Source organism: Protomyctophum bolini (genome assembly GCF_963924005.1).
Source record: "Protomyctophum bolini genome assembly, chromosome: 7".
Taxonomy (NCBI): Eukaryota; Metazoa; Chordata; class Actinopteri; order Myctophiformes; family Myctophidae; genus Protomyctophum; species Protomyctophum bolini.
Genome location: NC_137868.1, coordinates 3157486 through 3171737, shown reverse-complemented (window position 1 = coordinate 3171737; position 14252 = coordinate 3157486). Strand labels below are relative to the sequence as shown.

The following is a 14252-nucleotide window of genomic DNA, read 5'->3' as shown; positions in this document are numbered from 1 at the left end:
AAGTTGTAATAATATAATATTTATTATATTATTGAGCTTATTAACACATTATTTAATTATTTAGTAGGCAGGTTTGGCAGTTTGACATGTGACGCGGTATTGTTATCATGTTTATTTATAGTATTGTTATTGTTAATGTTGTGACTTCTGAATAATGAATAGAGATTAGAGCGGAACCAGCGGGTTTACACGAAGTTTCCAGACGAGGCCATTTTGACAGACGGACCGGGTCGTGTGTGTGTCACTCTATGGTGTGTCATAGAGTTTCATATATACTCTAAGGTGTGTGTGTGTTTGGTTATACGGCTCTGGGTTTGCTGTTTCTGTGGAGTTACACCGGCAATAGGAAATGTGGTACAATGAATGAATATGATATATTTTGCAAGAGTTAAGAGGAGGTTGATAACATACATATTGTCTGATCTTATACTTATTTTATATATTTCTTAAGTCCAAATTATATACAAATACATTACATCAATTTTGGAACTTGTGAAATGATTAAACTCAGGGCTTTAAAGTTTGTTGCTCCTATAAATCAAACCCCTCCCGCTCGGGACAAACGGAGAGAAAGCCCACGCGCTCCTCCCTCCTGGCTGTGTCGTGTCACGTGGTTGCAGCAGTGGATGCATGGATGGATGGAAGCACATCTTTAAACCACCAACAACAAACAAAACAGAAGAAATATATCGTTTATTACACAATGCCAAACTAACTTTCAACACGATAGCGTAGATGTTAAAGTGTAGTTCCTTGACAATGTCAGTGTTTCGCAGCTAAATCAACCCATTCGTGGACGTATTGTTGTTTAGTTTATAGCTGCTGCTGCTGCTATGCTAACAGGCTAGCTGGCTGGTTATCTAGTTGTGGTGGTGGTGTTTTTGAGGGTGAGTAGTGCTGTCTGGTGCTGAGTAGTTAGTTATAGTGCGTGAGTAGTGTTGTCTGGTATAGAGTAGTTCTGTCTAAAACTAAGATACTAAGCAGTAGTTCTGCCTGGTACAGAGTGTTTACAGAGTGAGTAGTAGTTAGTGAGTCAGTGTTTACAGAGTGTTTACTGAGTAGTGCTGCCTGGCAGAGTGTTTACAGAGTTAGTACTGTCTGATACTGAGCAGTAGTGTACTGTGTGGTAGTACAGCGCAATCTGAGAACCCATCGTCAAACATATATAAAGGAAAAACGGCGCCACCCTTTTCCTTTTGAATTTGTAATATTGATGCGAGTCAACTAAGTCTGTCCTAAGAGATTATAATAAGTAAGGAGTAGTCGTGCTGCCTGTTACAGACTATTACAGGGTGAGTGAGTAGTGCCCCCTGCTGCTGGTAAAGGCTATTACAGGGTCGTCATGTCCGAGTCGGGCCACAGCCAGCCAGGGATGTACGGCCAGGGCCGCAGGAGGAGGAGGCGTCGAGGGGACAGGGACCCCCTGGGGCCCCCGGGGGCCCAGAACCTGTCTGGACCCAGCCGGGACCGCGACTACGGACCCCGGGAACGCAGGGTAGGTGACGTACGCGCGTGTGTGTGTGCACGTGCGTGTGCGTGTGCGTGTGTGTGCGTGTGTGTGTGTGTGTGTGTGTGTGTGTTTAATTTTTAAAGAAAAGATGGACTGCCACGATTTCTTTCCACCCTAAAACATGATCATCAGGTATTATTACAATATAAGGGGGAAGAACTTTTTCCAAAAAGTGTACAGGTATTAGTTAAAATCATGCTTTAATTAATGTATTTTTTATCCCACGATTTTGTAACCCATTTTTCACCCCTGTGTCAATCATCTAATGTGATCCTGGGCTCTACACACCCTCCACCAACCTAGTCCCCATATATGGGGGGCAAGGGGAGAGCAACCTAGTCCCCATATATGGGGGACAAGGGGAGAGCAACCTAGTCCCCATATATGGGGGACAAGGGGAGACCAACCTAGTCCCCATATATGGGGGACAAGGGGAGAGCAACGGACTTGAACTCATATGCTTCCTTCATGCCTGAGTGTCCAAGTTGCTCCTTTTACACCTGGCAGGGGGGAGTTTCCCTGGTTGGACGTATAGCGCGTGGAAGGAACACGTTATTCCAACCAGTTCCTTTCCCCTCCGTCAGGCGCCCTGGCTGGCCATGCTTTTATGTGGACACGCCCACCAGTTCATTAAGTATGCCTGGTTTGCCTGGTGGGTGGTGATGGGTGGTGATCCACCCGAACTGAAGCCACAGTTCACCCACAGCTGTAGTTGTATGATAAAGGGTGGAGGGGTTAGGGGAGGGGCTGATAGTGTGATGTCCATATATTACTGTTTTTTTCATTGGCCCGTTTGACTGTCAAGGGTTCAGCCTCCAGGAAGAAACCCTAAATACAAAGGGAATACACCGTTGCACATAAAAAACGACTCCAGGGTGTCTAATGATGTACTGTCACCTCATAGACACATGAAAAATACAAACATGGTGGCACTCCATCTTCAATTAATCGTGCAGCACTAACTCTGAGTTGAACGCTGTTTTCAGGATGGAAGCGAGGACCCCCCGGCCCCTCTTCAGAAGACCCCCATAATACTGGCAAAACCCCCAGGAGAAAGGGTACGTACGACACATACGCATGCCTTTAGAGCCCAGATCAATAATTATTAAGTTTTAGCTGATATTCCGGTCATATCAATTCAATATCGGCATTGATTTCTGAGTTCTGCAGTGGTCGATGTGTACGATTTGGGCATGTCATTATAGGTGAATAGGTGAACATTTTCAAAGGTTTTCCAAAAAGAAATAGCCGATCTACAAGCTGTGATCTTGTAGGTCGGCTTTTTTTTCTCCTTTCTATTTATTAAAAAATATATAAAAATCGAATCAAATTATTTCAAATTGATGATACTATATGTTTTATATAAGAGCTCATTATTATGAAGTACTACCGAAATGGTTGAAGTTTTATTGTATTATTTATATAGCCACGTCATTTTTTATTTTTTTTAAGAATTTGACATTAAAACAACAACTTTAGGTTAGGTTTAGCAGATCTACAAGCTCATAGCGCGCCACCGAGTGGCGCGCTACGAGCGTGTAGGTCTGCTATTTTTGAACGACTGACATAAAAACATAGTTTTTTTTCAGAAAACTGTCAGGATGTAGAAGAACATTTTTAGAATCTGATCTCAGGTCAAAATGGGTTAAACAAAATATCAGTAAAAAACATTGGTAATCTGTGTTGTAGGACTCTCCAAAACCTGGATCGGCATTGAACCCCAAAAAATATGAGAATATTCAAAAGAATTATAAAAAAAATAAAAACGTATTATACATAGCAGAGCAGTATTAGTCACCAGTTTTCACAATTTTTATAAATCTATGATTCAAATGGAGTTTGACGTTACAATGGGTTTGTATAGGTAGGCGGTGGGGGGGGGGGGGGGGACCTACAGTATGAGGACGATTCTACGAAATGTCTTCTAAATGCTGACAGTTGACTGAAAACCTCGTGTTTCTATGTAGGTGGTTGATGATATGATATGATATAGTACTTTATTGTCAGTTCACACTGAAATTTGTCTTGCGACACAGCAGCCAAGTATGCAGAAACACATATACAAACACAAAGAACAAGACAATTTACATACTAATACAGACATGAGCAATATCCACCGCTTAGATTATCCTGTGGCTACTACATCTCCTGATTAAGCCTCAAGGTCGACTGGTGGACAAAGGACCTCTTTAGTCTGACCTTATTGTATGCTGGTATACACCATATCTCCTTCCTGAATGTAGCAACCTATATTCTCCATACAACACATGCTTAGTATTAGAGGTGATATTCCTTGATAACCTTAGGATGCTGTTATCATACGTGGATGTATAAAGTTTCTGAAGTTGTTGTCCAACAATCTTTGAACAAATGTTCAGTTGTTGCAGCAGTTGTGACTTTAGTTTAGTTTAGACTTTAGTTGGTTAGTTCTCCAACATTTTCATGTCAAGGACCCCCAAAAATATATGTAATCGCCCGGAAAATATGTCATTCCAGGACCCCTCCAGAAGCAAAGATCAGAGTTAAAAAAAAACGTTCGCTCTGAAAGAATATATTCAAACATTTGGGCCATATTTTCATGATTAAAAAAAAATTAGCAGAACTACAAGCTCGTAGCACGGCACTCGGTGCCACGCGCTATGAGCTTGTAGATCTGCTATTTTTCAACAGCTAAGTTTAAAGGAGAATTCCATGCTAGAAGGCTTTCTTACCTCTATTCGTAGTTGTTACTGTACGTCCCCACCAAAGGGGTCCAGGTGTTATTTTGTGCAAAAGCGCATAATTGGCTGTTTCCCCTACCATAAGCGCTCAATGAATTGCATTGAATTGAATGGGAATTGAATGGGGCTATGGGGTGTTGCGCTAATTCGCTTATTTCCATCGCTCAAAAAAAAACTTTACTACTTATTTCGATGGAAATAAGCGAATTGGCACCCCATAGCACCATTCAATTCCCATTCAATGCAACTCATTGAGGGCTTATGGTAGGAACACAATTGCGGGCTTATGCACAAAATAACACCTGGACCTCTTTGGTGGGGACGTAACAACTACAAAGAAAGGTAAGAAAGCCTTCTAGCATGGAATTCTCCTTTTTAACATAATGCTTAACCCATTCTGACCGGGAACCCGTTTCGGTGTCGGCATCATGCTATGCTTTAGCTATTGAAAAATAGCAGATCTACAAGCTCATAGCGCGCCACCGAGTGGCGCGCTACGAGCTTGTAGGTCTGCTATTTTTGAAAAATCTTAGAGCGACTGACACTTTTTTAAAATCTGATCTCAGGTCAGAATGGGTTCATCAGACCCAGTGTGTGTCCAGTGGAAACCTCGTATGAATCTGATCTCAGGTCAGAATGGGTTAAATACCAAAAGGGGTTCCCGCACCAAAATGGGTTAAAAAACTGTCTGTGTTAGTGTGTTCTGTGTTCACATAAGCCTTGAGTAGACGAAATGATGAAATGACCAAACAGGTCGTCGTCTCTTTTTTTTATTTTTTAGGTTTATTTTTTTAGCATGTAGTACAAAAAATAGAAAATAACATTACATATCAAAGAACAAAAATACAATGCAAGGAAGGGAAGAAGCCAGCTGGCTTATTTGGAATCCTTTCCTGTAGGAAGAGATCATTGATTTAAACAGATTAAAAGTTCATAAAGAAACAGTACATAAGTCTACAAGTTGTCAAAGGGGGGGGCAGCTGTGCAATAAAGAAATTAAAACACAACAACAAACACACAAAAGAAAATATAACGCATCAAAGTAAAACATCTACAGAGAGGAAGAAATAAGATGTTTCTTTAGATGTTTTTTGAATATTGGCAAGGATAATGAGGATTTAAGTGAAGCATCTATAGGAAGTTCCATAGATGAGGGCCTCTAAATGTGATGAAAGATTGATGTTTGGAAGTGCAACAATAGGGTAATTCAAAATGATCTCATTAATTTCTCCCCGACAGTCCAAGCCGTCCCAGAGCACGCCGGTCAGCGGTGGTGTGGGCGGCGCCCCACCGCCCCCCACGGGCCTGGACAAACAGCCCATCATGCTGATCAAGGCCCGGGAGGACGCCGGCGGCGGGGGGTCGGGGACCACCACCGGGACCCCTCCAGAGGCCTCCTCCTCCTCCTCCGCTCTCCTCCCCTCCTCCTCGTCCTCCTCCTCCACCACCACCTCCTCCGGTGGTGGTTCTGGGGCTCCTGGGGGTCCTTCTTCTTCCAAGCTGGAGAGGGAGGGCCAGCGGCCCACGCAGCCCGTCTACCAGATCCAGAACCGGGGCATGGGAGCGGCCGCGGCCTCCAGCGGCGCCGGCGTGGACCGTGAGTTATATAGTTCCTTATTTATTTAACCCATTCTGACCTGAGATCAGATTCTATAAAAATGTTCTTCTTCTACATCCTGAGAGTTTTCTGAAAAAGATATGTTTCTATGTCAGTATGTCGTTCTTCGATTAAAAAAAATAATAGCAGATCTACAAGCTCGTAAGCGCGCCACTCGGTGGCGTCCACTAGTCCTTTCCTAACATGTTAGTCTAGTTTTTATTTGTTGACGCATCAGTATATTTTTAGTCTTAGTTTTAGTCATCATAATTTGGTTTCCGGTACCGGTTACTTTTTTCTTTTTTTTTATTATTTATTTTGAGGGTTTTCTTTACATAGACACAAGGACAACACAGCAGACTTACATACAAGACAGTTACTTACATAAAAACAACAATGAAGAAAGAAAATAGAAATAAAAATAAAATAAAAAATAGATAATAAATTATAGTTTCCGAGTGGTACATGGGTTGTGTAATGCATGTGTGCACGTTAAGGTGGGTTCCGTCCTACACAGAGTCAAATGCGCTCTTCGATGTGATCCAAAAAGGGGGTCCATACCTCTACAAATACATCTGCCTTATTTTGTGTTTCATACTTGAGTCTCTCCAGTGGTAGTACCGGTTACTAGTCGAGTCTCTCCAGTGGTAGTACCGGTTACTAGTCGAGTCTCTCCAGTGGTAGTACCGGTTACTAGTCGAGTCTCTCCAGTGGTAGTACCGGTTACTAGTCGAGTCTCTCCAGTGGTAGTACCGGTTACTAGTCGAGTCTCTCCAGTGGTAGTACCGGTTACTAGTCGAGTCTCTCCAGTGGTAGTACCGGTTACTAGTCGAGTCTCTCCAGTGGTAGTACCGGTTACTAGTCGAGTCTCTCCAGTGGTAGTACCGGTTACTAGTCGAGTCTCTCCAGTGGTAGTACCGGTTACTAGTCGAGTCTCTCCAGTGGTAGTACCGGTTACTAGTCGAGTCTCTCCAGTGGTAGTACCGGTTACTAGTCGAGTCTCTCCAGTGGTAGTACCGGTTACTAGTCGAGTCTCTCCAGTGGTAGTACCGGTTACTAGTCGAGTCTCTCCAGTGGTAGTACCGGTTACTAGTCGAGTCTCTCCAGTGGTAGTACCGGTTACTAGTCGAGTCTCTCCAGTGGTAGTACCGGTTACTAGTCGAGTCTCTCCAGTGGTAGTACCGGTTACTAGTCGAGTCTCTCCAGTGGTAGTACCGGTTACTAGTCGAGTCTCTCCAGTGGTAGTACCGGTTACTAGTCGAGTCTCTCCAGTGGTAGTACCGGTTACTAGTCGAGTCTCTCCAGTGGTAGTACCGGTTACTAGTCGAGTCTCTCCAGTGGTAGTACCGGTTACTAGTCGAGTCTCTCCAGTGGTAGTACCGGTTACTAGTCGAGTCTCTCCAGTGGTAGTACCGGTTACTAGTCGAGTCTCTCCAGTGGTAGTACCGGTTACTAGTCGAGTCTCTCCAGTGGTAGTACCGGTCACTAGTCGAGTCTCTCCAGTGGTAGTACCGGTCACTAGTCGAGTCTCTCCAGTGGTAGTACCGGTCACTAGTCGAGTCTCTCCAGTGGTAGTACCGGTTACTAGTCGAGTCTCTCCAGTGGTAGTACCGGTTACTAGTCGAGTCTCTCCAGTGGTAGTACCGGTTACTAGTCGAGTCTCTCCAGTGGTAGTACCGGTTACTAGTCGAGTCTCTCCAGTGGTAGTACCGGTTACTAGTCGAGTCTCTCCAGTGGTAGTACCGGTTACTAGTCGAGTCTCTCCAGTGGTAGTACCGGTTACTAGTCGAGTCTCTCCAGTGGTAGTACCGGTTACTAGTCGAGTCTCTCCAGTGGTAGTACCGGTTACTAGTCTTGAGTCTCTCCAGTGGTAGTACCGGTTACTAGTCTTGAGTCTCTCCAGTGGTAGTACCGGTTACTAGTCTTGAGTCTCTCCAGTGGTAGTACCGGTTACTAGTCTTGAGTCTCTCCAGTGGTAGTACCGGTTACTAGTCTTGAGTCTCTCCAGTGGTAGTACCGGTTACTAGTCTTGAGTCTCTCCAGTGGTAGTACCGGTTACTAGTCTTGAGTCTCTCCAGTGGTAGTACCGGTTACTAGTCTTGAGTCTCTCCAGTGGTAGTACCGGTTACTAGTCGACGGACATTGAGTCTCTCCAGTGGTAGTACCGGTTACTAGTCTTGAGTCTCTCCAGTGGTAGTACCGGTTACTAGTCGAGTCTCTCCAGTGGTAGTACCGGTTACTAGTCGAGTCTCTCCAGTGGTAGTACCGGTTACTAGTCTCTCCAGTGGTAGTACCGGTTACTAGTCGAGTCTCTCCAGTGGTAGTACCGGTTACTAGTCTCTCCAGTGGTAGTACCGGTTACTAGTCTCTCCAGTGGTAGTACCGGTTACTAGTCTCTCCAGTGGTAGTACCGGTTACTAGTCTCTCCAGTGGTAGTACCGGTTACTAGTCTCTCCAGTGGTAGTACCGGTTACTAGTCTCTCCAGTGGTAGTACCGGTTACTAGTCTCTCCAGTGGTAGTACCGGTTACTAGTCTCTCCAGTGGTAGTACCGGTTACTAGTCTCTCCAGTGGTAGTACCGGTTACTAGTCTCTCCAGTGGTAGTACCGGTTACTAGTCTCTCCAGTGGTAGTACCGGTTACTAGTCTCTCCAGTGGTAGTACCGGTTACTAGTCTCTCCAGTGGTAGTACCGGTTACTAGTCTCTCCAGTGGTAGTACCGGTTACTAGTCTCTCCAGTGGTAGTACCGGTTACTAGTCTCTCCAGTGGTAGTACCGGTTACTAGTCTCTCCAGTGGTAGTACCGGTTACTAGTCTCTCCAGTGGTAGTACCGGTTACTAGTCTCTCCAGTGGTAGTACCGGTTACTAGTCTCTCCAGTGGTAGTACCGGTTACTAGTCTCTCCAGTGGTAGTACCGGTTACTAGTCTCTCCAGTGGTAGTACCGGTTACTAGTCTCTCCAGTGGTAGTACCGGTTACTAGTCTCTCCAGTGGTAGTACCGGTTACTAGTCTCTCCAGTGGTAGTACCGGTTACTAGTCTCTCCAGTGGTAGTACCGGTTACTAGTCGACGGACATTTTTCGTATCAGTTTTAGTCGGTGAAATCAACATTGACGCGGGGGGGCGGGAACGCAGTCCGTGTCCTCGTCTTAATGACATCGATCTACACAATCTCACAAATCTCTTCCTCTTTTTTTTTTTTACGTTGCAGCCGTGATTGGTCAGAACAAGCTCCTCCCCCCCGAGAAGATGAAGCACGGCATCAAGCTGGTGGACGACCAGATGAACTGGTGCGACAGCGCCATGGAGGTGACGTCATACATCATTACATTATCCCACTCAGGACGGGAACCCCTTTTGGTGGTTTTGAAGCATTGTGTTGTGCTTTAGCTATTGGAAAAATAGCAGATCTACAAGCTCATAGCGCGGCACCGAGTGCCGCGCTACGAGCTTGTAGGTCTGCTATTTTTGAAAAAAATCGTGAAAAATGTCTCGTGCTTTGAATATAATTTCTTTCACAGCGAACGTTCTTTTAAACTCATATCTTTGCTTCTGGGGGGGGGCTTTTCAGATGGGTCCGCAGGCCAAATACAGATAATTCTGGGGGTCTTTTTATTATTATTATTATTTTTTTTTTAAGATATTCTTTTGCGGCTTACGCCTTTTATTGTTTTTTTGAAGGGACAGACAGTAGGCTGACAGGAAACGGGAGAGAGATGGGGGGGGGGGAAGACATGCAGTAAAGGCCGTGTCGGGCTCGAGAGTCGAACCCGCGGCACACTGCGACTGGATTACCCAGTCGGGTGCCCAGACGGTTACGCCACCGCCTGGGCCAATTCTGGGGGTCTTTGACATGAAAAAGGTTGAGCACCAACTGATATAGAAACATAGGTTTTTTACAGAAAACTGTGTGTACGTACGTACGTACGTCGATTTAACAAAGGTGCAGACGATCAGAAATCAGCAGAGAGTTGATCGACGTTTGCGCTGCTCTATGCCGACTTGAAGTGGACTCGGTCCCAGTGTTGTTTTTGGCAGCAAATTTCGATTTTAGTTTATTAGTCATCGTCTTTGGACTGAAACTTCATTTAGTTTTAGTCACATTTTAGTCACCTGGAAATGTCTTAGTGTAAATGTCATTACACACTGGCGAATTAGCGACGCGATGCGAATAAGCGATCTGAAAATGCGAAATATTGCATGTTGCAGTTCGCCTGTGAATCTCTGCAAAATTCGATGCCAGAGCGAACAAATAAAGAGCGAAAACGGTCGCATTTTCTGAGCTGATCTACAAGCTCTGAGCTGATCTACAAGCTCACAACACGTCGCAACGCGTTGTGAGCTTGTAGATCAGCTATTTTCAGCATGCAACCAAGAGTAAAATGACTTATCGTGGATCTCTTGTCCACTAGTCCCTTCCTGACATTTTAGTCTAGTTTTAATTTGTCGACAAAATTGTCAGTATATTTAGTCTTAGTTTTAGTCATCATAGCTTAGTTTTCATTTAGTTTCCATTCGTTTTTGTCAGTGGAAAAAGGTAGTCGACGAACATTTTTCGTCTTACTTTTAAGTCGACGAAAACAACACTGCTCGGACCCAGACTTTTCTTTTTCTTTCTCCCTGGAAATAAAAGGCTAATATCCAAGTGATGAAGGCCCATGCTGGCCGACATGCGTTTTTTAACCCTTGTTTTTAAAACTACATGAAATAAACTGCCCACAGCCCTCCTATGAGACACAGACTGAGTAGGAAAAAAATCATGCCATTTTATCATGATTATTAGTTAGGACCTATTATATGAAGATAGGTTGAAAAGTGGTGAAGTGGTCCTTTAAGTTTGCCACCGTCCACATCTCCTTCCACAGTGAATGTGTAGAACTTTTAAAAGAACCCGTGTGCTCCGTAAGTAAACATGTTTTATTGTATCCCCTGCTGCGCTGCAGTACCTGAGGGACCAGACAGACATGTTGGTGGTCGGAGTCATCGGTCTGCAGGGAGCCGGGAAGTCCACCATCATGTCGCTGCTGTCGGCCAACACCCCCGAGGAGGACCAGCGGTAAGCTACCGTAAAATAACTGTAAATATCAGTTCACTGTTGTCTGTCTGCCAAAAGTATTAAGTATTATCGTAAAATAATTACACATATCGGGTCACCAGCGGTAAGCTACCGTAAAATAATTACACATATCAGGTCACTGTTGTCTGTCTGCCAACACCCCTGAGGAGGACCAGCGCTAAGCTACCGTAAAATAATTACACATATCAGGTCACCAGCGGTAAGCTACCGTAAAATAATTACACATATCGGGTCACCAGCGGTAAGCTACCGTAAAATAATTACACATATCAGGTCACTGTTGTCTGTCTGCCAACACCCCTGAGGAGGACCAGCGCTAAGCTACCGTAAAATAATTACACATATCAGGTCACCAGCGGTAAGCTACCGTAAAATAATTACACATATCGGGTCACCAGCGCTAAGCTATCGTAAAATAATTATACATATCAGGTCACCAGTGTTGTTTTCGTCGACTAAAACTAAAGACGATAAATGTTCGTCGACTACCTTTTTTAAAACTAAATTAAACTAAGCTATGATGACTAAAACTAAGACTAAATATACCGTCAATTTGCTGCCAAAAACAACACTGCAGGTCACTGTTGTCTTGTCTGCCAACAGTACACATGTTGTTGTTTATTGTGTTGACCACGTGTGCGTCTGTCTGTGTGTGTTTATTTTCTGCGCAGAGGCTACGTGTTCAGAGCTCAGACTCAGGACATGAAGGAGAGAGGAGGGAACCAGAGCTCTGGCATCGACTTCTACATCACCCAGGAGAGAGTCATCTTCCTGGACACACAGGTACATCTTCTACATCCCCTCAGGAGAGAGTCATCTTCCTTTAGACACACAGGTACATCTTCTACATCACCTCAGGAGAGAGTCCTCTTCCTTTAGACACACAGGTACATCTTCTACATCACCTCAGGAGAGAGTCATCTTCCTTTAGACACACAGGTACATCTTCTACATCACCTCAGGAGAGAGTCCTCTTCCTTTAGACACACAGGTACATCTTCTACATCACCTCAGGAGAGAGTCATCTTCCTTTAGACACACAGGTACATCTTCTACATCACCTCAGGAGAGAGTCATCTTCCTAGACACACAGGTACATCTTCTACATCACCTCAGGAGAGAGTCATCTTCCTTTAGACACACAGGTACATCTTCTACATCACCTCAGGAGAGAGTCATCTTCCTTTAGACACACAGGTACATCTCCTACATCACCTCAGGAGAGAGTCATCTTCCTTTAGACACACAGGTACATCTTCTACATCACCTCAGGAGAGAGTCATCTTCCTAGACACACAGGTACATCTTCTACATCACCTCAGGAGAGAGTCCTCTTCCTTTAGACACACAGGTACATCTTCTACATCACCTCAGGAGAGAGTCATCTTCCTTTAGACACACAGGTACATCTTCTACATCACCTCAGGAGAGAGTCATCTTCCTTTAGACACACAGGTACATCTTCTACATCACCTCAGGAGAGAGTCATCTTCCTTTAGACACACAGGTACATCTTCTACATCACCTCAGGAGAGAGTCATCTTCCTAGACACACAGGTACATCTTCTACATCACCTCAGGAGAGAGTCCTCTTCCTTTAGACACACAGGTACATCTTCTACATCACCTCAGGAGAGAGTCATCTTCCTTTAGACACACAGGTACATCTTCTACATCACCTCAGGAGAGAGTCATCTTCCTTTAGACACACCGGTACATCTTCTACATCACCTCAGGAGAGAGTCCTCTTCCTTTAGACACACAGGTACATCTTCTACATCACCTCAGGAGAGAGTCATCTTCCTTTAGACACACAGGTACATCTTCTACATCACCTTAGGAGAGAGTCATCTTCCTTTAGACACACAGGTACATCTTCTACATCACCTCAGGAGAGAGTCATCTTCCTTTAGACACACAGGTACATCTTCTACATCACCTCAGGAGAGAGTCCTCTTCCTTTAGACACACAGGTACATCTTCTACATCACCTCAGGAGAGAGTCATCTTCCTTTAGACACACAGGTACATCTTCTACATCACCTTAGGAGAGAGTCATCTTCCTTTAGACACACAGGTACATCTTCTACATCACCTCAGGAGAGAGTCATCTTCCTTTAGACACACAGGTACATCTTCTACATTTTTTTCAATTCAATTCAATTCAATTTTATTATAACAAGTTGTCTCAAGACACTTTACAACCAACACAGATCCACCCAGAGCATGAAGCAATATTGCGACAATGGTAACGAAAAACTCCCCTTTAGGAAGGAACGTCAGGCAGAACCCGACTCTAGGCTGGGCGGCCATCTGCCTCCACATTTGCTGCCAAAAACAACACTGCTTTCTGGGATAAGAGAAAGGTCGATAACAAAGTAGATTTTCTCCTGATTTTTGTCTCGCTTAAAAGAAGCCATCTTTGTATGAATATCTTGGAAATATTAATAATAATAATAATAATAAAAGTTTATTTGTATAGCACCTTTCATGACATGAAATGCAGCTCAAAGTGCTTTACAGCGCAATGGAGAAAGAAAAAAGAAAAGCAAGGCAAAGACATTAAAAAAGAAGCAGTAATGCCATACAGTGAGGACATGAATAACAAAAAAAATTAAGATCAATTAAAAGCAATGTTGTAGAAGTGGGTCTTGAGCTGAGCTTTAAAAATGTCTACAGAGGCTGCCTGTCGAAGGTACAGTGGGAGTTTGTTCCACGCCGTCGGCCCGTAGAAGCAAAAAGCTGCTTCCCCGTATTTTTTAGTTGCCATTTTTTTAGGCAAAGCGAGCAGGCCAGCAGTGGAAGACCTTAGGGGGCGGTTTGGGACATATTTAGGCAGTCATGTAGGTAGGAAGGTGCGAGACCATTGAGATTCTGGGGGTGATTCTTGACATGAAAAAAGGTTGAGCCCCACTGACATAAAAACTGTCATGATTTCAAAGACATTTTTTAGAATAGTTCTCAGGTCAAAATGGGTTAAAACTAGGGATGCACCGAAATGGAAATTCTTGGCCGAAACCGAATACAGAATATAAGAAACAGTTGGCCGAATACCGAATATATTTAATATTATATATATTTTTGCCTACCATTGCTGTCATTGCCGTACCTTAAAGCTACCTGATTTATGGTTAAGGCAAAACACTGTTATGGGTCCATAAAACATTTATTCAGCTCATTTGAATGCATTAATTGCATACACTATTCGGTGATATATTTTCTGCCTATTCAGGCCGAAACCGAATAGGCCGGAAATGCTTTTTTAGCCATTTTCTGCTGAATATTTTCTGCGGCCGAATATTGGGTGCATCACTAGTTAAAACCTCTCACTTTTCCCTGAGAAGATGAA

General features: G+C 44.0%; 1 protein-coding gene across 3 annotated transcripts in view; it reads left to right on the top strand.

The window, feature by feature from the left end:
- Positions 1-629: 629 nt before the first annotated feature.
- The window catches only part of smg9 (SMG9 nonsense mediated mRNA decay factor), a 24103-nt gene continuing 10480 nt past the window's right edge, over positions 630-14252 (top strand). For 2 of the 3 annotated variants that reach the window (XM_080768491.1, XM_080768489.1), the window contains exons 1-6: positions 630-1495; positions 2497-2568; positions 5470-5827; positions 9038-9135; positions 10770-10882; positions 11575-11686. In XM_080768491.1, the coding sequence (XP_080624617.1) occupies positions 1343-1495; positions 2497-2568; positions 5470-5827; positions 9038-9135; positions 10770-10882; positions 11575-11686 (906 nt within the window). In that variant the 5' untranslated portion in view covers positions 630-1342. The remainder of the gene's footprint in view (positions 1496-2496; positions 2569-5469; positions 5828-9037; positions 9136-10769; positions 10883-11574; positions 11687-14252) is intronic. The other variant, XM_080768490.1, reaches the window with a different exon arrangement.